We start from the raw sequence: 27,078 nt of genomic DNA, 5'->3' as shown, positions 1-27,078 counted from the left end.
AACCAATCCACGAGAAGCTTTGCCAACCAATCCAGATTGGTTATGCTTTTCCAACCTCTGAGAAAATATGTTTCCTCCTACGTGATTTGTGAGCACCAGCATGCCTCATGCTATGGTCTGAAGATCAAGAAGACTGAAGTTGCAATAAATGACTGGTTAGAGACATTGGACAGGCTTGGGCTATATGTCACATACTGAGAGCCCGATGGAGGGTCAGCAGCGCCAGGAGGAGGAGGATCATGGTTATGGACTTTTCCCCGAAAGGCAGAAGCGGGGACGAGGCTCTTTTCTGTCTCAAAGCCTCTTCACCTTCAACCACAAGTGTCGGGTCATGCTCACCATCGCGCTGGACAGCAGTAAGTGAAGGGAGGCACCATGAAGTGCATATGTGGTGACCGGCCGGCTATTCGACCTTTCCCTGGACGGCCCGCATAGTTCAGTGGAGTGTCAAGACAACTATTATAAAGCTCCCTTTTTAGAGGTGTATTATTTATCCAATCAATGTAGTTTGGTCTTCTGAGTGTATTTTGTACATTCAATTCTGCTTGGTGCTTGATTGTTGTATCCACGGGCCCTCGTTGTTTTCATTGAGGTGGCACAATATTTATTTTTGAAGTTTTATATAGCGCAACTTTATCCCAAGGGCATTCAAGCGAATCACAAGATATCCCTACAGGTGCTAGTTTACAGTACCACGTTATGGACCAGGGAAGGGCTTTGTCTTAAGTTAAGGTAATGTTTATGTCCGTAAGTAAATGTTTTTCGAACTTGTATTCGTGGTTCATTGATGCAAAGCTTTTAATATTAGGGTAAGCATTTTAAGGAAATGCTGTACGCTCGAACTGCACTACTCGCAGCGTTTCCTATATAGAAATGTGTACACACATTTGCAAAGTTTAACAATAGGAAGCTACGTATAATGTTACCAGGGTGCTCTCTGATTACATGCAGATATTTGCAAAAGCTTGAAAACAAGATTGATGTTTCTTTGACTACAAAAGAAAATGTTTACAAAAAAATGCAACTAGGAAAAGAAACGTTTTGCTAAACTGATTTGAAATTTTAGTTACCATGCCTTTGAAACCTCATTTAGTAAAATTTGTTGATGCGTGGTAATATTTCCAAAAACCTATTAATAATGGAAAATCCGTGTAACCACTTTCAGCATGGTAATGGGAAACATGAAAACAAACAAGCATTGGCATAGCTGCAGGCCTGACATTGGCGGTCAGCCTTTTGGTTTTGTCAGTGTGTCTTGTTTTGACATGGCTATTCTAAAACATTATAGTTGTGGGAGCAGTAGTAAGTTACAATGCAGTCGCCGTTACAATGCAGTCACCATTATAACAAACATTGGCAAAAATATTTTTTGGTCTCAAAAAGCACACATGCTGCAGCATTCCCTTGCACCAAACAAAGTAACTTTATACGCAAATATGCTCCTTGTAAAAGAGCAGAATGCTGTCACTCACTGTGATGCCAGCAGGTAAATATATTGAGATAGAATTTTTATTAAAAACAGAAGGTCTTGGAAAATGCTAGACTTGTGACCTTATGTACAGATTATAGGGATAGTGATTTCCAAATTGCGATTATCTGTGAATCACAATTAGGAAATCGCTACCTCAAATGGATCAAACCCCGTTTAGTTTCATTTAGCGATTCCTAGTGGTTGCAAATCGACCTACTTCATGAATATTAATGGAGTAGTTCACAGTTTGCAACCCATTGAGAATAACAGCCATCACAAGGATAGTGGCCTGCTGGGGTCAGCAGACCACCATGTCTGTGCTGATTTTTAATAAAGCAATTTTTCTTTTTTTTCTTTTTTTTTTATATGCAGTCCATTTTCATTATAAGGACAATGGGATGTTTAAAAAATATATATAATGAAACGTTTACTTTTTCATTTTTTTTAAAGTAGGCAGTGGTCCACTGGACCATTGCCTGCCCTTAAAACATAAAAAAATATTTGTTTCATCATTCAGGGGACCCCTTCCCGGTTGCAAATGGTTACCACCACCCTTGAAGTGTTGGTAAAAAATTAAAATTTCCCAACCATAATTCGGTTGCAAGACATTTCTACATACCACTGTGATTCTTTATTTGGAGGGGACATCCTTAACCCGCCATTTAAAAATATTGAATCAGTATGTGTGTGCAGTTCCAAATTGTGATAGGGTAATGTGTTACTTAATCGCAATTTGTTCTTTGTACATAAGAAACAGCTTTTTTGCAGTCAGAAATGGCCAAATCAAGCAGTTTACAACTGCAAAAATGTTTTTTTGCATATGGCCCTTGATTCTGAAAGAAAGTCACAAAAGTGGAGGGGAGGGGTCTGTTTTTTTGGTTAAGTTTGTTTTCTGTGTTAGTTCCTAGTGAAACTTCCAGGCATGTTGCATTCTTCCACATTGTCCAGTAACCACAGTACACATGGGAATCCCCAACGCTAGTAGAACTTATTATCAAGTATGACAGCACGACCTTGAGCAGCCCCTGACCCCGGAAAGTTCCCCACAACTCAGGTGAAGCCCCTGACACTGCTTACTTGGAACGTACATGGTCTGGGTGACAAAATAAAGCGGGGTTTAGTTTTACAGAGTTTGAAGCGGTGCTCCCCAACAGTTGCCCTATTGCAAGAAATGCACCTTACCGGTACTGCATGCAAGGCGTTGGACAGATGGGGGTTTAAAATGATAGTCCACTCTGACGGGAGTAGGTATCTTAGTTAAAAAACAATCCCCACTGATAGTGCTCAATACAAAAATGGACGAGCACGGTCGCTTTGCGGCCATAGTGGGTCAATGGGAAGGGCATTCTATAAATATAGTCTCCGTCTACATTCCTCCCGCACTGCATGGAATAACGCTTCCAGCTCTTAGTGAGTTCCTACTTGATCTTCCGGAGGGGGAACTGTTGATTGGGGGGACTTTATTGCAACTGTGGATGGTACCCTGGGAAGGCTCATGCACCCTGTGTATCCCGCCTTGGGGTTTCATGGAAGCACTTGGGCTAGCTGACGTGTGGAGATGGTATCACCCCAAGACACGACAGTTCACCAACTACTCTGGGGTACACAATAGTTTATCTAGGATAGATTACTCCCTTGCTTCAGCGGATTTCTTAAAGAATATTGACAATATAGAGGTAGACCCTGTGGTACTGCAGTGCACATACCACCACACGACTAGGCGACGTATATATCCCATCTTCCCTGGCTACTTACAGGTCCCACAAATCAAGAAAGCTGTTGTCTGCGCGACAAAACACTACTTCCAGGAGAATATTATGTCGGTCGATTTCCCCAACCCCTCTGTGGGAAGGGTACAAAACGGTCCTCAGGGGGCAGGCCATTGTCTCTGTTGCGGGACACAAACGGGAAAAACAGCAGGAACTGCACGATCTAGAACTAGTATTACATGAAGCTGAAGCCCAACATTCTAAAGATCCAACACCACCTACATACGAGAAAGTGTTGTTCTGCGCAGAAACAACACAAGGCATTCCTCGAGGACATGATCAGATCGGGTTTGACGGCCACCCAGCATAAGATATATGGAATTGGGGACAAAGCAGGGAGGCTTTTGGCATGGCTAGATAAAAGGGAACAGAGTAATGGGTGGATAGCGAGGATTCAGACGGAGAAAGGGCAAATTACAACAGACCCGCACACTATAGTTCACACATCAGCACAACATTTCCAACAGGTATATTAGTCATCCTCCGGGATGACGGTAGAAGAGGCACTGTCCTACATAAAAGATATCCACATGCCTAGGCTCACCCCAGACTCAGCCCTCACACTTGAGACGCACCTCACGATAGAGGAGCTGCAGAGGGTAATCGTGGCATTACAATCTGGCAAAGTGACAGGACCTAATGGCATCCCTGTTGAACTCCATAAGAAAATGGCGGGTACTATTGCCCCACACCTATTGCACATGTATACCGACTGTTTGCAGCAAGGCGACTTGCCGCTGTATCAGCGAATGCCCAAGCCGGGAAAGCTGGTTGAAGAATGCACCTCATATTGCCCAATATCATTGATTAACGCGAAGGCCAAAATTCTTTTAAAACTGCTGGCGGTCAGACTGACACCACACTGCCTAGAGGTGTATAACAGTCGCTGCACACCCTGGCTGCTTCACCCCATGCACTCCCACTAACCGGAGCTGACTGCCTGCCGCTACGCATCCAGGCTGCTGCACCCCATCCACACCTACTGGCCGGAGGTGAGTGCCCACTGTTGCGCAAACAAGCCTCTCTGCTCACCTTCCGTCACCGGCGTGTGTCGAAGAGAGTCGCCCACGTGCCGAAGCAACCTCCTCAGCCATTGCGAAAACGTGGTCAACAGAGCTCACAATTCAAACCAGGCGTTGATTGCCAGGATGGCCACGCATCATCTCAGGTTCTACACGTGTTCAGCTCTGGTGGTGTTGGGTGGGGGGACGTCAATTTGTGAATCAGAGCCTGTTCGATAAAAAGCAAGATAAGATTGTGCGTCATGCATCCATCAAAGGAGAGAGAGAGAGAGAGAGAGAGATAAAGAGTGACACTGGAGAAAATCTTCGCAGCTCACCTTTGTGTCACCTGTGTGTCTCCAACCACGTGCCGGAACATAGTGCACCCTCAAGCTCCCACATCATTGATTAACGCAGAGGCCAAAATTCTTGCAAAACTGCTGGCGCTCAGACTGACACCACTTCTTACGACCCTGATCCATCCGGATCAGTCTGTGTAAGAGAATAGGATCTGCTTTCCTATGGTCACCCCAGATTTTTGCTTTTGCTTCACTGGTTTTCGACATAATGTGGCTGTGGGCCTGCTAATCGGACCCACAGCCTGCTGTTCTCTCTCTAAATTGACATCCATGTACTTTAGGTACATACCCAGTTGGACATTGGTTCACCTTATCAGCCCCTGTACAGTGCACTATAGGTGCCCAGGGCATATGTGCATCCAAGGCCTACCTGGGGGGGCTGCAGCACATCTTTTGTCAAGTCTTGCATCCAGATTTACCACAATGCTCGCACGTTTTAGTGACAGTTGCCAGGGCAAAGGATATGGCCGCCGAGTAGATTCAGAAAAACTTTGTATTTACTACTCCCTCCATCCTTCCTTCTCCTAATGGCACTGGTAGTTCAATCAGTTGAATGGCAGTTTATCTCCAACAAGGAGGTTACTTCTCTAGAGAGATGGATTTAGTGTATTTGGATGCAAACCCTTTGCATGGCAAAGAAGATCATTATTCAGACGACCCAGGATAGTTCAGGAAATGGGCCACTATATTTTCGAAAGGCAAGAAAGCAAAATGCAAAAAACACAACAGAGTATTGGGGGGTCCTAGGGGAGTTAGTTTATAGACAGAGAAGGTACCTTGTCCCCCAACTATTACAGCAAAAAACACGAGAGGTACTCAAAGTCTATGAAGTAAAGAACTAGTAGGACCAAATTATGTCCAATGTAGGTGTTCAGATCAGACCGTTGATCTTGAGCACATGACACTATTATGTCAAAGAGGTGAGGTAGAGAAGATACAGAGTCTAGGAAGCTAGAACAAAGTACCCATCAGCCCACTCAACAGTGGAGTATCGTCATCTGGGTTGGTGAGAAGAAAGGTGTCCTCTAGGCTCCTCCTCAGGGAGAGTCTGAGGTTGCCTAATATTGGACCCTAAAGAAAAAACATCCAACCAACAGAAGACAGTGTGTGAGCGGAAGGGGCTGTTGAGTGGGCTGATGGGTACTTTGTTCTAGCTTCCTAGACTCTGTATCTTCTCTACCTCACCTCTTTGACATAATAGTGTCATGTGCTCAAGATCAACGGTCTGATCTGAACACCTACATTGGACATAATTTGGTCCTACTAGTTCTTTACTTCATAGACTTTGAGTACCAAGAAAGCAAAATGTTCAAGTAAATTGGAAGGCCCCGTAAAATAGCGGAATCCACTGTTCTCAGGGTTGAGTCTTTGTTAACCTTGAAAAAGTAACTGGTGTACAGTCTATAACTGCTCCTTCTTTGGCATTCAGTAAAGTGTTTGATGAGGCCACAGTGGGTAATTACAGCCCCTTTCATCCCTTTCAAGCTTAAAGTCGACCAAAGAAGATTGGCCTAAAATTTGCTCATTTAAATTGGGCAGTAAATTGAAGACTGTTCAGTAGACCCTATGACCACTCCATTAAACCCTCAAAGCAATTTTAGACCTACTGGGTCATTTTCTATGCAAACAATATCCTCAGATGTTCCCAGACCACTGTTTATTACTAACACACAGGATGGTCCCCTTTTAGGCTAAACTGGAAGGTATAGTGAGCTAAACTCGCCCACTAACACTTGGAGGCCAGTACCAACACATCTACTAACCATCACACTCCTACGAGTGTGACAATTCAAACTTCTCCAGGCTATCCAAAGCTATAAGAATGGGTTGCGCGGCAGGTGTTGCTCATTTTAAGGTATACTGAATTGTTAAGCAGCTGTTGTTGTGCCCAGCTATAAATTAGACACAAAGTGCCACAATATGGCAGACTGCTATTAATGCTGGTATTGACAATTACGTGCTGGTGCCTAGCACGTAAAACACCAGCTCAAATTATGAACTTTTAATTCGCTCCACTTTTCCACTCTGGAAGCTTTCATGGTAACTTTAAGCAAGGAAGCATTACAAAGCTGTTAAATCAGAAATCTGACCTAACTAACATAACTAGGAGTCTTATAAAATGACCGGAATTCCCAAAGACCAAAATTGGCCCACAGGCTTTGAATAGTGTGGCTGAGTGCACTAAAGTCATTTTTTCACGAACATTCAGCCATATTCAAGCAACTAAACCTCTCCCCGTCTATACAGCTCTAGAACAAGAATCCCCACTTGTAAACAAGCCAGCTGGTATCAAGCAGCAAATATTCTGTGTTAGACCCAATTTAAACTAAAGCACCTCTACATTCATAGGTCTAATCCACCAAAACCACACCCGTACCTTTCTTCATAAATCACCAATGTTCTCCTTTAAATATTGCAACTAAAACATGCAAGAAAGCCTCAAATCCATCTGTGCCATTCTGTAGTGGATAATCCACACTTGTTATACCAACAAACGAAATGGCATCATCCTTCAAATTTTAATTTTACTGAGAAATACATATAATCACCCATACGGGACTGCTTTAATTCCCCAGTTACTCTATTCCAGAAACTATATTAATATACGCAGTGTGTCCTCCAAGTTTTAGCGACTCTCCTCTACTTAAAATGAACTCTTCCCGATTCAAATTGTGATCGCGATCTTAAAGTGGCTATTCCCCAACAGTATACAATGCAAGTCCCAGTTCAATGTAACTTCCGAAGCACACATCACCATAAACAGACTACATACAACCCGGTGTATTCCACTTTCTCATAAAGGGGCAAACTAAGCTACCATATTGAAACACATTACGCCTATACTCCGCATTTAGAAATGCATCGCCCAAAAGTCTCTTTTCAACAATATAGACTTACTGTTGTTATTGAAACTGTTTCCGATATGATGTCCTATCGGTTTTGTAATGAAAACCAAATTTGCTTAAATAACTCACAGAAAGTAATATGATTCACTTTTTCCACATTTATACCCTTCTCTAGGGTCTTCAATCTGCGCATCCATCTTGCCTCTGTCTGACGAAGCCTAAGCTCTGTCACCTCCATGTGCACCAGGGAGACCGAATGAGTTTTCTCACATGTGAGATGGAATCAAGGAATTAAAAAAAAAATAGGATATAAGAATGTTTTGTGGCATTACGAGAAGGCTATTGATGATAGGCGTTTTTAATAAGCACAACTAGGAAGAATTGACCTGATGGAGTGCATTTCATGGAAGAAGAGTGTATGTGAGCTAGTTCAGTGATTGAACCTACCACAACTTTCAGTTTGAGTTTTCTAGGTACAAGGGTGTATCCATCACTAACCCTAATTGAAGTATAGTTCATAGATTGAGGATCATGCAGCAATTTTCCATTGAAATAGCCAGCCGGTCTTGTCTGAGTTCTCAGATTAAGTCTGTTCAATGTGAACAAACTGCCCCAAAGTTTCATTACAAGATTCCTTTTATTGATTATCTCCTTAGCAACATTTGAATAAATAGGCTCTGTGGAAAATGATAACCTGCTCAGTACTCCTTTCCTAATGTAAAGGTACAAGTGAAAGCAAGGGCCTCTCCATCAACTTCCCATGTAAAGGCTTTGTGTGTCAACCAAATGTTTCCTTCAAAGTCAGGGAACCATGTAAATTTCCAGTTCAAGTGCCCTAGACCATAAATAGCTGAGGAGTGTATGTTATAAAGCTTTTATGGTTGGAAACAGGCCGATTCACAGAATCTGCCCATTTGCGACTGCAAAAAAGCAATTTCTAATTAACATAAAACAAATTGCAGTTTGTTAACTTGAATTGCAATTTGGTATTTGGAAGGGGCATGTTTAAGGCCTCTATTCCAAATACAGAATCGCAGTAGTATGTATTAATGTTTGGGGCCGAATTACGGTTGCAATACATTTTTTTTTTCTTTTGTTACCGCCCCCCAAGAAGGAAGTAACCATTTGCAAATGGGAAAAGGTACCCATGGGATCTTATCCCCTTTGATAAAGTTAAACATTTTTTTTTAAGAGCAGTCAGTGGTCCCACGGGCCCCTACCTACTCTGAAAAATGAAACTGAAAAGTTAATTTTTCTTTTTTTATTTAAAAGCCATCACAGTGGTGGTCTGCTGACCCTAGCAGGACACCATCCCTGTGATGGCTACTATTCGTAGTGGGTTGCAAACTGTGACCTACCGCATTAATATTCATTAGATATGCCGATTTGTGACCCACTAGAAATCGCTATATAAAACGACATGTATGTTTTTGTATATCAGAAATTGCGATTTCCTAATTGCGATTCGGTAAGAATCGCAATTAGGAACTCGCAATCCCTACACTTTGTACCTATGGCCCAAGGCCTCAAATTGAGGGACCCTGATCCTCCTGATGGAACAGCAGCAGCCCAGAAGCTAACGCTCTTGCTGCAAACAGTAAATTTCACATATAAGTTAAGCTTTACTTGTGTAGAAACGAACACGATCTCTGATCCTTTATTTTCCGATTTGGTTTCACCTTAATGTGACGTGTCATTGAATCTGCAACAAATGTCTTTCAAATAATATTTGACAATTAAATATTATGAGATGTGCCACATAGATCATCCATTTTTATTCAATTAACTTTTTTTTTAGGTCCATATGCGAAGCTTCTCCTTGATGCAATGAAGCAATCCGGTTGGTAAGGTTTTTCTATATATAATTGCAATATTCTAATGAGGTATAATACATTTCGCTCTCTGATTATGCTTCTAAAGTGCAGAAAACGTTACAGAGTGATATGAAAATGATTAAACAGTGCACTAAATATTAACCATACAAACCAGGAAGAAAGTCTATAATGTATTTATGTCAAGGAAATAGAACTGCAGTAGATTAAAAAGAAGTAAACAAATTAAAGTGGTGAAACCGGGTTCTGCCCTCTGTTGAAGAGTGCGCAACAAATCCAAAAATATAAGAGCGAAGTTTCCTCTTTCCTCAACAGTTAGTATGAAGCATTTTACATGTATTTAATTTTGTTTTTGCGTGTTTCTGTAATGCTTCAGTGAATTGTGTGTATGATGGAGAGGGGGTAGGTCTGACCTACTCGTTGCGTAAACGTCCATGTGTACTACTGTTGCGTGTTGGTTGTTGTAAAAAATGTCTGAATCTCTGCACGTTATATACTGACGTCAATGAATTGTGCATTTAGTTGAATAATGTTATGTTTTCCCTGTCAATGCCTCCCTCCATTCGGCCAATCAGGAGGAGTACATTGAACAATCTGACCACCAGCATTAAGTGTCAAACAAAAATTAATGTACTGTATAAGAAAGAAGAAAAATGCTATTTAACTTTCCATTTTCATGTATTTCAATTGACTATTAAAAGTGTCATTGTGCGTACTGCAGGCAACCTCGACAGCCATTTATCAGCAACTCGCAGTATGAGCAATGGCAGGAGTCATTAAACAATTATATTTAAAGTAGTCTCTGTTTGTTTACAGTGTAACTTTATCCACGCAGTGGTTAAATGGACGAGTACAAGGCAACTCTCAGAAGTCCGACGACAGTCGGGGTAGGCCACGGTTTTGTTAAGGTGGAACCATGGCTAGATGCAGGTTTCCACTCAAAGTCCAGTATCGTGGTTCCTTCTGAATCCCAAGGTTAGCCAGTGGTCAAAAAATAGCAGTCCTGTACAAAATATAACATTGGATGTAGATAGGCCATTTCAAGCTGAAAAAAATATTCATAACTGGTTTGTGCACCAGTAATCAGATGCATTTTGGGGGTTTCTTCTATTTCCAGTACTGTATTTAAGGATCGGCACTTCTCATGTGAAGATTGTGATGGTTCCGTAAGTGGAGGTTTTGATGCTGCGACATCAGAGGTGAGTAGTGTGCATGATTTCTTAAACATTATAAATTAATTACTCCTAAGAACATGACTTTTTGTTCTCTTCTTAAATTTCTTATGCATGTTTTTGAAATTACGTTCTAACCAAAACCACAATTTTTAAAGCCTCTTTAAATGAGAAATCTATACCACTATAATAAAGGAAGAACTTTGAGGCTGTGAGGCGGGTAAACTCGGGAACCACAGCGCTAATCCACACACCCGATACACCGTTGTAATTGTCAGGGTGTGCAGATGGTTATAGGATATATAAATCTTTAAAAAAACGTTATTTAAAAAATGTACATTTAAAAAAAAAAGTAGTCTCTCCGAAGTAGCGCCGGCCGCGGCGTGCGGGCTCACGTCAGGAGCGCGGGGAGAAGCGGCGTCCAGGAGCGGCGGACATGGCGCGGGGGAGGAGTGACCAGCCGCGGTGAGGTGACAAGCAGCGGACAGGCGGGAGGAGCGGTGAGGTGACGAGCAGCGGACAGGCGGGAGGAGCGGTGACCAATGGCGGTGAGGAGCGGCGGAGCGGTAGACTGAGGAGCGCGGGGAGGAGTGGCGGATGAGGTAAGGGGACCCACGGACAATGTCGGGGCAGGCGGGGGTCGGGGCAGGCGGGAGTCGGGGCGGTTGGGGCAGGCGGGGGACGGGCCGGGCGGGGGCCTAGGCTTCTGGACAATGTCAGGGCGGGGAAGCCTGATTGCTCCCGGACAAGGTCGGGACGGGCTGCTAGTAGCATATAAAATTTCACCTCAAGTGGCTGCTTAGATTAAGAATGAATATTCTTACTCTGGATTAAGAAAATTCAGAGCAGTGTCACTTGCCCAGTGAACGAATTGCAGTCTCTCTTAATTAGTCGAACACAAGCATTGATGCTTATTAGTTATGGTTCTGCTAATGAACTCAGACCATCAACACAGTAGCTTATATTTTTTGTGTTTGGACAACCAGTCCTATTTTGAACCTATGAGATGCTTTAAATGTTTTATAAACCGTACCAACACATGCACGGCAGTTTGACAGAAGGCAAATTATTGATAAATGTATCAACTGGCTGTAAATTGACAAATAAAACAAATCAGTCAAGGTCGGATAAGCGAAATGTTCAGACCTTCCTATATTTGAACCTATAAAGAACAAGCATTGGCAAAGCCAATAGGTCTCGCTTTTGGGACCTTAGCAAAAGTAAGTAGAGCACATCAATCAATCATCGAATTTATATAGCGCACTACTTACCCAGAGGGTCTCAAGGCGCTGGGGGGGGGGGGGGTCTGTTACTGCTCGAACAGCCAGGTCTTGAGTTGCTTCCTGAAGGCGAGGTGGTCCTGGGTCAGGCGAAGGTGGGTGGGGAGGGAGTTCCAAGTCTTGGCGGCGAGGTAGGAGAAGGACCGTCCCCCTGTGGTGGTTCTACGGATGCGGGGGACGGCGGCGAGGGCGTGGCTGGTCGAGCGAAGCTGGCGTTTGGGAGCGTAGAAGTTGAGGCGGCTGTTGAGGTATCCTGGGCCTTGGCTGTGTAGGGCTTTGTGTGCGTGGGTGAGGAGACTGAAGGTGATTCTTTTGTTGACCGGGAGCCAGTGCAGATCTCTCAGGTGTCCGGAGATGTGGCTGCGACGGGGGATGTCCAGGATGAGTCTTGCTGAGGCGTTCTGGATCCGCTGGAGTCTCTTCTGGAGTTTGGCGGTGGTTCCGGCGTAGAGGGTGTTGCCGTAGTCCAGACGGCTGGTGACGAGGGCCTGGGTGACCGTCTTCCTGGTCTCGGTGGGGATCCACCAGAAGATCTTGCGTAGCATGCGCAGGATGTTGAAGCACGACGAGGAGACGGCGTTGACTTGTCTGGTCATGGAGAGGGAGGAGTCCAGGATGAAGCCCAGGTTTCGTGCGTGGTCTGTTGGTTTGGGTGCGCTGCCTAAGGCGGGGGGCCACCAGGAGTCGTCCCAGGCAGAGGGTGAGGATCCCAGGATGAGGACTTCCGTCTTGTCCGAGTTCAGTTTCAGGCGGCTGTTCTTCATCCATTCGGCTACCTCTTTCATCCCTTCGTGAAGGTTGGCTCTGGCGGTGGCGGGGTCGTTGGTAAGGGAGAGGATCAGCTGGGTGTCGTCGGCGTAGGAGATGATGTTGAGGTTGTGCTGGCGTGCGATGTCTGCGAGTGGGCTCATGTAGATTTTGAAGAGGGTTGGGCTGAGCGAGGAGCCCTGAGGGACGCCGCAGATGACTTCGGTGGCTTCAGATCTGAACGGGGGGAGGCGGACTCTCTGTGTCCTCCCGTCGAGGAAGGAGATGATCCACTCCAGTGCCTTCTCCTGGACTCCGACGTTGCTGAGGCGTTGTACTAGGGTACGATGGCAGACAGTGTCTAAGGCCGCGGAGAGGTCTAGGAGGATGAGGGCCGCTGTTTCTCCGTTGTCGAGCAGCGCTCGGATGTCATCGGTGACTGCGATCAGGGCGGTCTCGGTACTGTGGTTGGCCCGGAAGCCAGACTGCGAGGGGTCGAGGGATCTGCTTGTCTCGAGGAAGGCGGCCAGCTGCTTGTTGACGGTCTTCTCGATTACTTTTGCAGGAAACGGGAGCAGCGAGATGGGGCGGTAGTTCTTGAGGTCGGTGGGGTCAGCCGATGGCTTCTTGAGTAGAGCGCTGAGTTCGGCGTGCTTCCAGCTCTCCGGGAAGGTAGCGGTATCGAAGGAGGTGTTGATGATGTCCCGCAGGTGGGGTGCGATGACAGCGTCGGCCTTGTTGAAGACGTGGTGAGGGCAGGGGTCGGTCGGAGATCCGGAGTGGATGGAGTTCATCGTGCGGACGGTGTCTTCGGTGCTGACCGGAGTCCAGGCGCGGAGGGTGGTGGTGGGGGGCGGTGGTTTGGTCGTGGCGTTCGTCGGTTGGGTGCTGAAGCTGTTGTGTATGTCCGCGATCTTGTTGTGGAAGAAGGAGGCGAGGGAGTTGCAGAGGTCTTGCGAAGGGGTGATGTCGTTGTTTCCAGCGTTGGGGTTGGAGAGCTCTTTGACGATGTTGAAGAGTTCTTTGCTGTTGTGTGCGTTGTTGTCCAGTCGTTCCTTGAATGCAGTTTTCTTGGTGGCGCGGATGAGTTGGTGGTGTTTTCGGGTGGCGAGCTTGAGGGCAGTCATGTTGTCCGGAGTTGGGACTCTGCGCCAGGTTCTCTCGAGGGCTCGGCAGTTCTTCTTGCAGCTCTTGAGTTCGTCGGTGAACCATGGGGCTTTCTTGCTGCCGGGTCTGCTCGGCGGGGTCCTCAGGGGGGCGAGCTCGTCTGCGCAGTCGCTGATCCACTTCGTGAGGTTGGTGGCCGCCTGGCTAGGGTTCGTTGTGCTGGTGGGAGGGTTCATGCTCAGGGAGGACGCGAGCTGGTCGGCTGTGATCTTGTTCCAGTTCCTGCGTGCAACCTGTTGCTGGTGGTGGTGGATCGTGGTCCTTGCGAAGCTGAAGTGGACGCAGCTGTGGTCCGTCCAGTGGAGTCCGGTGGCGTGGCTGAAGGCGATGTCCTTGCTGGATGCGAAGACTGGGTCGAGTGTGTGTCCGGCGTAGTGGGTGGGGGTTGTCACCAGTGGCTTGAGTCCCAGGTTGGCGAGGTTGTCAACAGACTTCAATTGTCACTTGCACAAATCTATATCCAGGATGGAGTTCACTTGACGAGTTTGTGAACACCTCTAAAAGAGACTCCTCTGTGTGCAGAAATTTAGACTCCCAAGGTGCAGAGAAAAAAAACACTCACTTTAGTGTTCAGTAATAAACTTCTAAAAATAGGCACAGGACTGCCTTGTTAATTGCAAGCAACGTAGACCTAATATGTTATCCTTGTGAAGGAAATAGAACAGGTGCCAATTCACAATGTCCAAAGTCCTACTGGTACCAGTAATGTTTTGGTAAACCTCCCAGAGACTATCTGTATAGTTCAGAGAGACAGGGAGTAGTGTATTAACGGGGTGGGGGGGGGTCATAGCTGATCTCAGAGCACATGTATGCGCCATGAGCAGGCTGTTCATTAGAATTTGCCGCTTACTTACCGGTATCCAGGAGAATCTCCATGGCTTTGTCCCTTGCATAAGACGCCCTCTTTTGCTAATCGAGGCCTGCATTGCCATTTTGTGAAAACCCACCTGAAGTACTGAACTGGAGGGGATCCATTAAAGTAAGAGACCGGGAAGGGATCCACCGATCCTCATATCCTACCCTGATTGTATGAGGTTCAGGTAAAGAGCACTGGACAGAGCCACGACGGGAAAACACATAGCCCTCCCCTTTTTCTTTTTTTTTTTTTTCCCCGAGTGTTGGTGCGTGTGACGGGAAAAAGTGCAAGTATTGGCCGCGGCCGGTAGTTGTGTGCGCGAACGCAAAAATTTAATTTTTAAAAAACACGAGTGGCGTGCGCGTGCTGTGCTGTCTCGCTTGTGTGAGTTTCCGCAAGTCCGACAAAAGCCTGTGGGTAGCACTTTTAAAACGTGTTTCTAAATGTCTCGCCAGAGAGCGCATGCGCTGGCTCAGGCGAGACTTTAAAAAATCTGCCTGGGTCCCTCCTGGCACTGATTGGGCTCTAACTTTCCACTCAAGGAGCCTCAGAAGTTCTAACACTCTAGTCCTCATCACGCCAAAAATCTGCACACAAAAAAATGCTTCTCGATCCTTCTCTGGAAATGTGCCCAAAATCTGGAACTCCATCCTAATCCAGGTCAGGACGACCTCCTCCTTTATACATTTCAAAAGGCAGCTCAAAGAACTCTTCCTCAACCGTTCTCTCCCAAATGGATAGCTGCTGCCGAACCGCTTACGTTTCAACATTGCAGGTCTCTGACATTTTGTCACTAAGATATCTACCTCATCCCCTCCCGCTTTGCCCCCCCCCCCCCCCTCGCCCCCCTCCCAGGAGGCTTGGCTCGAGTCAATGTGCTCAATATTGTGATTCTCTCTGTCTTCCTTTCCTGCAAATGGTCAATGCGCAAGACTTACAATTGCGCCATGAATCAATATGTTCACGACTGCCAAAACTGTGTGTTTTTACCCATGCTGTGAAGCTCTCCAATAACTTCGGGTCTGGCTAGCGCTATATAAAACTCTTCAATCAATAAATACTCACAATATCTAGAATCTAACTCATCTGGGTTGATGTAGCAAATTGAGTTCTACCCATTTAGGCCCCCAGGATTTTTTGCAATGGACCTTTACTGGGCTGGCTACACAGGAGCATTGAATACACAAGTATGCACACATGCTCGCCTGCTATCTGTACCCATGTAGCCTGTCGCAGGAGGGACTCTTCAGGGATTGGCACTGACCTGGGGTACTCCTTGCAATTTGATTGGCATTCATAATGTAGTGCCTACTGTGTTGATTGCACTGTGTTACACATTATAGTTGAACTATGCACTAAAGTACATTTTCCCTTCAATAATTGCTTAGGAAGCTTTCACACCGATTGGATGCCAAAGACTGCCCTACCTATATGCCATCCTTGGAAAAAATCCTCCACTAGGTTACTGCATTCAGAGTATTAATGAACAGCCCCTAACTTACCACATACATTCCTTAACAGTGCTTGACCCAGTTACTGGAAAAGTAAGTGGTGGGTAAGAAATCTGCACCTGTTAATTAGCCTGCCACTGTACACCTGGGCGGTGGCTGCACAGGCTTACTGAAATGAAGACTATGGACCACATCTCTAAAGCCAACACAGGTGGGGATCGCCTTTTGAAGTTTTGAGTAGAAGGAATCTGGCAACTGTGCCAACTAGGGGCAGAGTGGAGTCTCTCAGGAGAGCTTGTTCCACATGTTTGTTTGTCCCAGCATGCTGTGCCGGAGAGTTGAGACTGGGAGGAGTTATGATGTGGTACCTTAGAATTGACCGTGGGTGACCACAGCAAAAGAATACGCAGCTGGAAGAAGTCACCTGACGGCGCCCAAGTAGAAATTAAAGGACTTTGACACCACCTGACACCCAGGACTAGGATGGGTTTCTCCAGGGTAAGTGGTGCTGGCATTATTATGCCTACTGAAGAACAGAACTGGTTTCGACTAGGCAAAGGCCTCTCTTCTTTGAGCTAAAGAACACCCATGAGATCCGAATGTTTTTATCATTGATGCATGCACATGTCTAACACCTGTTATTAAATTTAAAATTAATACATCAAATTAAACTAAAAAAGAGGTTTATCTCTAGTTTAAAACTTTTGCTTTCGGACTTTGAGATGGGAGGACCCATTTTTGTTGGTCATTTTTGTTGGTCTTGTGTCTGCAATAGCAGTCTAATTAAAGTAAAGTTGGACTCTGAGACCTGTTTTTGAATCTTAATGGTTTATTGGCACGTTGTTGACATAGTAATGTTTTCAATGCTTTCAAATATTAGTACACTTCTCTTTGAATCCAATGGTGGTACAGTGTTGAATCTAATATGGTTACATTTACTGAGGTGATGACACTCTGGCAAAGGTAGTAAGCCTGCCTTATTGATAATGACACCCCCTTATGCTGTCATGTTGCATCGGTTAAAGGTGGAGTATTAGACCAGTCAGCCTTAGGGTGGTCTTCCCCCAAACTTTTTGCCTCACCTCTTCTGTTTTGCTGAACTTATTTTTGTTGAGCTTGGACTCTGTGCACTTTACCACTTCTAACCAGTATTAATGTGCTTGTGCTCACTCCCCTAAAACATGGCTAAATTTGCTTATACCCAATTGCCACATTTAATTTACTCATGTGACCCTTGTAGGGTCACATGAGGCCTGTAAATTAATTGCTACCAGTGGGCCTGCAGCACCTATTGTGCCGCCCACATAAGTAGCATTGTAAAACATGTCCCACATTTGCCATTGCATCCTGAATGCAGTTTTAAAGTGCCATTTACTTGCCATTTATACCCTGTTCCCAAGCCTTATACTCCTCTTTTCTTACATGTAAGTCACCCCTAGATATGCCCCACGTAGCTCATAGGGCAGGATACTGTGTAGTTAAAAGGTTAGATATGTACTTTTTAAGTTTTACATGTCCTGGTAGAGAAAAACTCCCAAATTCATTTTTCACTACTGTGAGGCCTACCTCGCTCATTGGAGTTACCTTATTACATGATACAAGTGTAATTTCTAAATGGGACCAAGGAACCAATTCATGTTTTAATGTCTCTGGAATTGGAATTTAAAATCCCTACTTATGGTGAGGTTGGATTTTAAATTACAAATTTTGAAAATGCCACTTTTAGAAATTTGCCATTTTCCTCCCCTAAGCCATTTTGTGCCTGTAGCCTATTTTGGGTCACATGACTGTCATGCAATAGAGTGGTTAGATGTGCCTGGAAGGGCCATCCGCTGACAGGATGGGGAACGTAACTGAGAACAGCCACACCTACAACTGAATAGCCTGTGCTCTGCCATCACACAAAGGGCCTAACAGCCCTGTTTTCTTACTTCAGCCAGCTTGGCAGGGGATTCAGTGCACTTCAAAGCCTCTATCTAGAAGTTTCTCACCTTCCACAACCAGGGGACTAGGGTGTAAAATAGGGACCTCAGACATCAACCCTTCAGTACACGTCTGAACCTGTGGATACTCTGCCAGGAAGAAGGTCTCCTGTACTGCTCCAAGGACAGCCACTCAGCTGGACTGATGCTCTTAAGGAACTGCTGCCCTGCTACCCTTTTGCCTTGGGAAGTCAAACTGGACCTGTAACTTCATCTTGAACCCAGGGTGACTCCAACGACTAGTCTGCTGGCTTTCTGCTCTGAGCCTTTGGGACATTAAAGGCTATACTTAGCATGAGCGCAGCGCCTGGTTTGGCTTGAGTGGGCTAGTTTAACACTCGCTCGGGCACAAGGAGCCTTCAGTTTTTCTCCAACCTGGCTGTATAACATACCTGGGCTGGAGAAACCGAAGTGCACATTTGTAAGATGGCCAACCAAACTGACATGCACGCCTATAAGTGCCTATTAAGCCTCACTACTGCTGATGTGACACTTGTCGGCATGGCCTTGTCACTTTCCTAACCTCAGCTGGCAAGAAGGTAAGAAGAATAAAATGATAAATAGTTTTATCATAATTTTTATTTTCAGTGGGGATATTCTCCTCCACCATAGGGGAGGAGCCGCCCCTGGATCACATTAGTACACAGAAGAACCTAGATGTAAAGGAATTTAACTCCTTCAAGTACTAGAAATTGATTAAAGGAACACTCTAAAAGCAGGGAGAAAGATATTGAACTTTAAGACTTCACATAATATACAGTTATTACCCGCATTTTTTCAAAAATGTACTATATGATTTGTAAAGCACCCTTTACGATTACTGTTAGTTAGCAGTTTTCGGCTGGATTCCACACCCTGCAATTCTAGGAACGTACTGCCATGTAAAACGGATTTTTTTTCGAAGCCTATAATGTTACATCATATCCAAACTTTTGACATTTTGTTTTGGTATTGTTATTGATTTTGTTATTATTCTGCCACACAAGTTATTATAATGCAAATATTTTTCTTGTTCGTACCGTCAAGCTGTCCCCCCCCCCACTGTCGCCTTTGACCATCTTTTCCCATCATCATGCTGCCCTTGCCCAGTGAACAGACCAAAGGGCCCTTCACTGGCCCATATCTCTAAAGATTTAGAGGGGCTGGAGCAGATAATTAACATGGCTGAGTGTTCCTCATAAGGGATTAAAACTTTTAACTCCACTAGTTATCCCAAGGACTGGCCTGTTAGAAAACGTCAGATTTTTCATCAGGGCAAGCCTCTCCTGCAAAGGACCAAGTCATTAAGAATGTTATTATGTTCAGATTCATTCATGACCTTTAGAATGACTTGCCTTGTCCAGACTTATTTTTAAAATATCCATCCAAACCCATGCTTTCTAATTCATGCCTCTCATGCTTGATGCGGAGTGTACAAAGTACACTGAGCGTACTCTCTATGCTTTGCAACTCCCACCTTCACATTTTGGATTTTGTATCCTTGCACAGTGTTATGGCTATGTGTCATCTGTATTACCCTCGATGCAGCAACTATGTTCAATATAACAAGCAACACAATAAGAGTACATTTAATGTGCGCTATTTTGGGTTTTTAAGTAGGCAAAAAAAATAATCAGATGTGTATTTCTTAAATTTTTAATAGATCGTATTATGCCAAAACAACATTCACGGGCAGTCTCACATGAACAGAGTGGTAACGCATGAGCTGATACATGCTTTTGATCATTGTCGAGCACATGTGGATTGGTTCGACAATGTCAAACACCTTGCCTGCTCAGAGGTAGGTTTGCTGTGTAATGGGATAGATTTATACATTTCTTTGTTGAGTGAAACGTGACATTTTATGGATTAAAGATGAAAACTAGTATGTAAATTGTCAGCTTGAAAACGAATAATGGTCCTAGTTATTCTTAGGAAAAATAGATTGTTCCTTTGCCCTAACCTCCTAAATGTAGCTTAAAAGGACGTTTTTCCCTTTTCACAAGATGTCCCATTTTGAATGTCCTAAATTAGTATACTATGTTCATGTCTGCACATTTTTTGGCAGAACGTTTACTTAGTGCTGCAAGACTGTATCTTACCTTTCTGAAATTGTGGTACATAGCTTCTTCTATATTGTGATATTACTGAATACAATGTTGTAGGGGGAAACGGGTACACGGCATTTTTAAGTTTGCAAGCAAATATAATGGTAGGTTCTCTCGGGCAATAGCCTAATGTATTTAGGAAGAGGGGACCCTATTTGCGTATTCTTCGGTATTAGGAGTTTTCCATTAACCAATCCTTGTCTTCTCTGCACTACCCAGAGAAGCTTTAGATTATCACTACAGTTGTGGATACTTTTATGGATCTTGTCCACATCTGAATTTGCAGGAACACTACTGATGTTAAAGAGCCCTGGATTTCTACCATATATATTGATATGTGGCTCATTAGACCGGATTCAAAATAAGTGTTACCACTTTCCTGCTGTATTAAAAAAGTCCTAAAACCTGATGTTCTCATCTGCCATCTGTGCCTGTTCATATCCGCTACAGAAATGTTTCTTTATATGTGATTATAGTTCTGGACTCCTTAAGGTTTGAATACAGAAGATGATTCTGAATATTGCCAAATGAGCTAAAAAACCTAACAACTTCGTGCTAGAGGAATCTTGCCCAATACACCTCTATACACCTCTTTTGTTTATCTCTCAGATAGTCTGGGTTCTGCCACTGAACCAACTGTTGGATCTGAAAAGGGGATATTGACCTTTACACATTGTATTATATATCACCACCATAAGGTGCAGATATATAATACAATGTGTAATCAAAAAGCCTAGGCTGATTATATGTGGTACAGGACTCAGGACTGTATGAGGAAGGGGAGGAATAGTTTTGTTTCCTTATGAAGCCCTCACTCACCAACCTCTTTGGTGGCATGCTTAATCATCGGGCCCACCCACTTACACCGAGTGTGTCCCGGGTGTGCCTCAACGCCTGTTATACAGTGGAGAAGGTATGTTACTGAGTGTGCAGTAAAAAGTGAAGTGAAGGTGATAGGTTAAAAACTATTCAGTGGTCCCAGTACCCAGGGGGTATCTTTAATATCTGGGCCTCTGATAGTGATAAAAGCAAGGCTAAGGATGTAGGTTGTCTATTAATTATAGACTCCTGCATCCGGTGGGTGGTCTACATGTTTCAGCCAGGCCTTTCTGTAATTCTGGCTTTCCTCAGGACCGTAAAAAATGTGAAGGTGAGATCTACACTTAAAGTAAGTGTGATCTAAAATGTGTTGCACACGCTAAGGTGCCATACATGTGGGAGGGGGATTCCCTCTCCAAGCATAAGCTTTCGATTTGAAGCGAATGCCCCTACGGATGTTTCCGGCAGCAGTGTAGATCTCACCTTCACATACTTTACGGTATATAATACAAATCAGTTAACAACCTAAACTATGCCAAACCACAAGTCTAGCTAGACTCCAACCCAAATACACACTGAGAAACATTACTACTTTCTCATGGCTTGACTACAAAAGGATCCTCTATTGGCCTTTCTTGGATAGGAATTATAAAACACTGTAAGCCACCGGCTCTACCGAACTATAAAAACTGCTTGTACCAGCTTGCTAGCTCGGATTGATGTAAAGATCTCCTCACCTTCTAAACCGTGGTTTTGACAAAGGACAATAACTACTTTGGTGCCTTGCTCTGGAACTGACTCCTTGCTCAGATGCACCTACTCTGTCCGTCGTTATTCTCCTGTTTCAGAAGAAAACGGAGCTTAGGCTATCACATGTGGCTTTATGCAAACTTGGCAAAGCACACTAGTTCACTGGATTTTTTGACGCTGGGTTTTACAGTAGCCATTGCACCTTTCACATGTTGATAGGCTCCTTACGTTTCAGAAGCAAATGCAGGATTCTCAGAGATGTTGGTCCTCTGTACCCTCTTTTGCTGCCTGTCAAAGGCATTTTGAGATCATTAGGCCTCTAGCAGCCGGTTGAATGATATAATTTACTGTAGTGTGATCTTAACTCGTGGAGTAGGTTGCAGATATTGCAGAAATGCATTTAGCAGACAAACCTCCAGTTCTTTTTTTAACTGGCTGGATTGTGTCTTGCACTTTTGACTGTCTGCATCCCAGTGGCGTTCTTCCAGGATACCTTAATGCTGAAATCGCTAAAATTTGAGATCGTATCGTTGTCTTTCCAGGCACATTTCATTCTGAACTTGAACTGTATGTAGCTCATCAGTGTGAGCTAACACTTGTACCTCTTTGTCTGTTAGTCTAGACGTAAGTTTGACCTCAGATGTACGGCTTGGTTAAGGTTTCCTTTCTGATATCTTGAAATTAATCATGGCCCATTATGTCTCCTTTGCCCCATACTTTTTTTTAGGACATGTTCTTGTATGCAGTAAACCTTAATGATCCCAACAATGGCATAGGGAGAAATTATGCACCACTGGCATAGGGAGAAATTATGCACCACAAAAATGTAAGACGTCCTGATTGTATTCTCCTTACTTTACCAGCATTCTTTCAAGGTTGTTGGAAATAATGGTGAAGAACAGTTGGGATTCGTAGCATACAGCAGGTCTTTGTTCTTCCATCTTAGATGTTTTACGCCACCAACTCTATCTTTCAGCTCTACCAATAAATCTTTTCACTATTTTCTCTTTTTTTAATCAAAACATACAGCTGGGCATCAATAAAGAAACAAGCATTTACAATGCAACGGTTTCGCCTTTGGAAAAGTTAGAGCTATTGGCAATGTAAATGACAATGCCATTTATTTATCTGTTTTCAAAACCAACACATAAATACAAATGTTGTCATTTACAATGCCAATAGCTCAAACTTTTCCAAAGGCGAAACCGTTGCATTGTAAATGCTTGTTTAAATATTTTTTTACTACGGGTGCAGGATTTTTTAAAATGTTTTTGTTTGGACTCAAATGTGAACCAGACCCTAACAAGGCCTCATTTAGTGCTTCAGCTAAAAAATAGGGCACAACTATGATTCGACTCCCCACACATACTCAAATTCGGGACCATAATACGTTCTATTTTAATATCGGACTTTTAAACCATTAAGCACTTAATTTTAACTTGTTTTTACGTTGTAACTTACAAATTACTTGCAAATTATTTATAAAACTGTTTTATCCTACTGCTTAGTGTATCGATTTGTATTAAATGAAACCATAAAGATTACCAGTACCTAATTGCCAAATGTACAAGTGGTTTGTTAGTATACGCAGTGGCAGGCGCGCACGCGCTGAAGGACACTGAGGGTTTGGCTAATTCTGCTGGGCCTGCAAACAGGTGCACGAGGCCGCTTACACCAGCTGTGGGAGAAAGAAGGGAATGCGAGTAGTGTTCGTCTTCGCACGAGGCAAGAGCACTTTACGTTAGTTCTGAATCATTTCTCTCCGCAGAATTACTCTTTAGTTCGAAAGCTGCGTTTTTTCAAAGGTCCGCTTACACAGGATGTGACTGCTCACATTTACACAGGAACATAATTAAGAACTTTCAATTCACACAAGGCAGAGGGCACACATTTCAACTACGTACACAATGGCAAAAAATAAAGGGAAACAAGTCAGGTCCCGGGCCGGCAGCCAATCACAGCGCGGCCCGGGGAATGACGTCGCGGGGGTGTCCCGGGCCGGCAGCCAATCACAGCGCGGCCCGAGACACACACCATCAAGGGGCGGGGCTTAAAAAACCCAGAAACGCCCCCGAATCGCGTCAAGGCGGGCCCTGAACTCAGTGACGCTCCTCTCCTCCAATGGCTGGCCAGTATTTACGAGGCCAGCCAATGGAGAAGAGGGGCGTGTTCAGGCCCCCATACTACTAACAAAAGATTTCGGCTCCGCCCACTGCTTACGCAGTGGGACGGTAGCCGAAACCTAAAAAATCAGGACTGTTAAAATATTTGTTATAAAGCAGTGAGTGTTTCTTTCTAGAAGGCTAATGTGCCACTCTTACTTTTCACAGATTCGAGCTGCAAATCTCAGTGGAGACTGCTCACTTATGAGTGAGGTGTCCAGGTTTAAATTTGGCTTAAAAGGGCACCATCAGGTTGGTATATGTTTACCTTAACACTAATGAATTCCTTAAAACTGTTTTAAATATAGATCTTTTGTTTTATATCGTTAGGCAGTTTGCATAAGTAATATGTAAAAGCGCTTGTTAAAATTACTTATATTGAACATGTAGTCAATTACCAGATTTTTGCACTTTCTCAAATTGAAGACCTGTGCTTGCCTTTTGCATAGTTTTTCCAAGTTATGGGATTAGTTAAGCCTGCATACCATCCAGTAACTATAGTGCACAAACCCGAATTTCTGATCGATCTCACTCTTACCCTAAATTTTGCACCTGCTCGAAGATGCAATTGAAACTTTAAGCAGCTTGCATGATTTGATAAGATATTACAATCCAGACGCATTTGCATTTCTTGTTTTAATTAACAACGAAGACTGATGTTGCTGGAATGTCCTTTGGCATCACAGTGACTGACTGAATCTGACAGAGGTCGGTGCAGTTTGGGGGGAAGTGGAGTCTAGGGCATCTTTTCTCCCATCTCCAGACTCTATGAAAAAGCTCGCCCCTCCCTCCCAATCTCTTAATTTCCCTACTAGACTTGATATGGCATTTCTGTACAAGGAATGTGCAGTTTACACTTTCAGAAACCCACCCTTCTGATTTGGATAGCAATCTAGAGTTTAAGAACGTGACCCAGCACAAAAAAATTTAACCTTCCAAGCCTAGACTTCGGATAAATCCCGCTTGGGCCTTTCAAGGTATAATCTCTCTCAGCTGGTTTTACAAGGATGGTCACTCCCCAGACTGTAGCGGATGAAACCTTAATGCGGGGTATGTTAGCACCACTTCCACTCTTCCTGCAGCTGTGGTCTTGGAGCCAGTAGTACAATCATTGTACCTCTTTGACCCAAATGTGCGCAGTGTTGAGAGTTGGGAATTTGCCTCCCATTCCGCGAGCTATAATTCACTGAATTGTGTGTGCTTCTCTTTCTCTGCTGCTCAGGTGTGCGTGAGAGACCGAGCCCTCCGATCCATTTTGGCCGTTCGAAAGGTGAGCAGAGAAACTGCAGAAAGAGCCGTGAATGAGGTCTTTGACTCCTGCTTCAGTGATCACGAGCCCTTCGGGAGGATCCCGCACAACAAACATGATGCCAAGTATGCGTACAGAGAGTTCCAGAACCGTGACCGATACTATGGAAATCTATGAGGAGGTCGTGGTAGGCGGTGCCAGAACTTTGAAGCCGACAGCCTCGCGCTGACCCCTCTTCAACGGAACCATGGTCAGAACCTGAATGACCCGTTCGAACTGAATGTTCAAAACCCGTATGGACAAAAGAGAAGAAAGGGAAATTATCCTTTGAACTTTGAGTGCCACAAATACATTTTATCGCCACTCTGTACAACCTTGAAACCTGATAGCCGAAGTGCATTACAGGCCAGTGGCACTGAAGTTGGGCTTGTAATTTGTAATGTGAGCAAATCATTAATTGATTAAGACTATACAGGGTGTTGCCATCTGATTACACTTTAATTGTTGCAGGTTATTCCCGTCACTTTTAATACACAACTAAGCAAGCAAAACTGAATAGTTCCCTCCCTTTAGTGATTGGGAAGAGCAGTCTTCCCTCTTGGGATTTACATTACAGACACTTCGTCAGATCTGGACTTTCAAATGACACATTCATTTCTAAGCATTTTCTGCTTTTGTAAAATTCATCCCCTTTTGGAAGGATAGCTGCACCACTGTGTTTTTTCCCTGCACACGTTTTGCCAGTAAAAATCGAAGGAATTTTAATCGTGCAAAAGTGCTCGGATAAGGGGAAACGTCTGTGAAAATTAGTGCTCCAACTCCAGTTCCTGTGGTTAACCTTCATTCCCTGGAAACCCCTAATCGGTGGAATTCCACACCCTGTTAATACCGTACATTGTGGTTTCTGTGCAAATACCTCTTAACCCCTATACGGGGCTGTGTATTTTTTCATTTTCACAGACCATACTGTCGGTAGTACTGTGTAATTTCTACTGCTTGTTACCCTTTAGGATTCATGTTGAGAAGTGTGTAATTGGGAAATTCCAGTATGACTGATGTCAATTAAAATGTTTCCATAAGGTAAATAAAAGATGTAGGGCCCAATGAATTCACTAGCAAACGTATGAACATATTTCCAAATAAACTTTGTAGCAGTTGTAATCCTTACATTACCCGTAGATCTCTTTTCTATGAAATCTGTTTTACGTTGATCCTCCAAAATCAACATTCTCATTGGCACAAGCGATCTTTCAATTTTATACTCACAGTGGCCGTAATAGGTGTGCAAAATAGAGTCCAGGAGGTTAGTTTTCAAGCATCCTTGAAAGCAGTTTTTAAGTGATGAGTTCAGAACGGTTTGATTGTGCCACAAAATGAACATGTTGTGGTACCAGTGTGGCGGTTTAGTGGACCAGTACATTGGTCGCAGTGGGGTCGGTCACAGGGTGGAATCCCACTCATCCGTTCATCATTTTGATGGCGATAAAACAAGCAGCATTGATTCAGGTAATACTTTATAAGGGAAATGGACCTGCTTTGGCAGTAAATCTGTCACATATATAAAATATGTGATCAGGTGTACATATGCGAAGATGGCCCCAATTGCAAGTAAGGTGGCTGAAACTTGCGTTCCAGTCAGTATCTCTGCACCGAAGTCTGTTCTTTCAGAGTTAATCCACACAAAAAGGAGATACACCTATGCAGACCCATGTTTTTTTCAGGAGTTTAACACTCTGAGGAGGTGGTAAATATAAGTGGCAGGGGTGGAGGTAAGTGAAGTAGGGAAGGTCTCCGTAGGAAGGCAAGGCTGTAGCCTGACAGAAGGGTAGTTTGCCATAGGAGTGGGGTGAACGGGCCAGGCTGCAATTGTAGCCAAAGCCTTATGCTATTTTACCAGCTGGATTTTCCACTGGGTAAAACCAAATCCAGTGTTCCTGCAACTGGGAAATTCAAGCGCAAGCAAACTGGGCATGTTATAATTGAGAAGAATAGTATCCCACCCGGTGTCTACTGCTCGAATTAACTTGCAATAAGACCGTATGCAACTTAATACATTTTGTCTGGTTATCAATGCCATT

At 44.1% G+C, this 27,078-nt stretch overlaps 1 protein-coding gene across 1 annotated transcript; it reads left to right on the top strand.

Annotated features, from left to right (window-relative positions):
• The first annotated feature begins 21 nt into the window (after window positions 1-21).
• Window positions 22-26,167, top strand: ATP23 (ATP23 metallopeptidase and ATP synthase assembly factor homolog). The gene is made up of 6 exons (XM_086919110.1): window positions 22-356; window positions 9,245-9,290; window positions 10,396-10,477; window positions 19,576-19,713; window positions 23,920-24,003; window positions 24,974-26,167. The coding sequence occupies exons 1-6, from the start codon at window positions 185-187 to the stop codon at window positions 25,175-25,177; spliced, it is 726 nt and encodes a 241-aa protein (XP_086775236.1). The 5' UTR covers window positions 22-184; the 3' UTR covers window positions 25,178-26,167.
• Window positions 26,168-27,078: the final 911 nt, after the last annotated feature.

This window comes from Lissotriton vulgaris, chromosome 1_1 (assembly GCF_964263255.1).
Source record: "Lissotriton vulgaris chromosome 1_1, aLisVul1.2, whole genome shotgun sequence".
Taxonomy (NCBI): domain Eukaryota; kingdom Metazoa; phylum Chordata; class Amphibia; order Caudata; family Salamandridae; genus Lissotriton; species Lissotriton vulgaris.
This window is presented reverse-complemented; position numbering and strand designations above follow the sequence as displayed.

Excerpts from the sequence above, each read along its gene's own strand:
- ATP23 (XM_086919110.1), top strand. The coding sequence starts at position 185 with ATGTCACATACTGAGAGCCCGATGGAGGGTCAGCAGCGCCAGGAGGAG. Across the intron at positions 9,291-10,395 it reads GCAATGAAGCAATCCGGTTG|TACTGTATTTAAGGATCGGC; the intron begins GTAAGGTTTTTC and ends TTCTATTTCCAG. Across the intron at positions 10,478-19,575 it reads TTGATGCTGCGACATCAGAG|ATCGTATTATGCCAAAACAA; the intron begins GTGAGTAGTGTG and ends AATTTTTAATAG.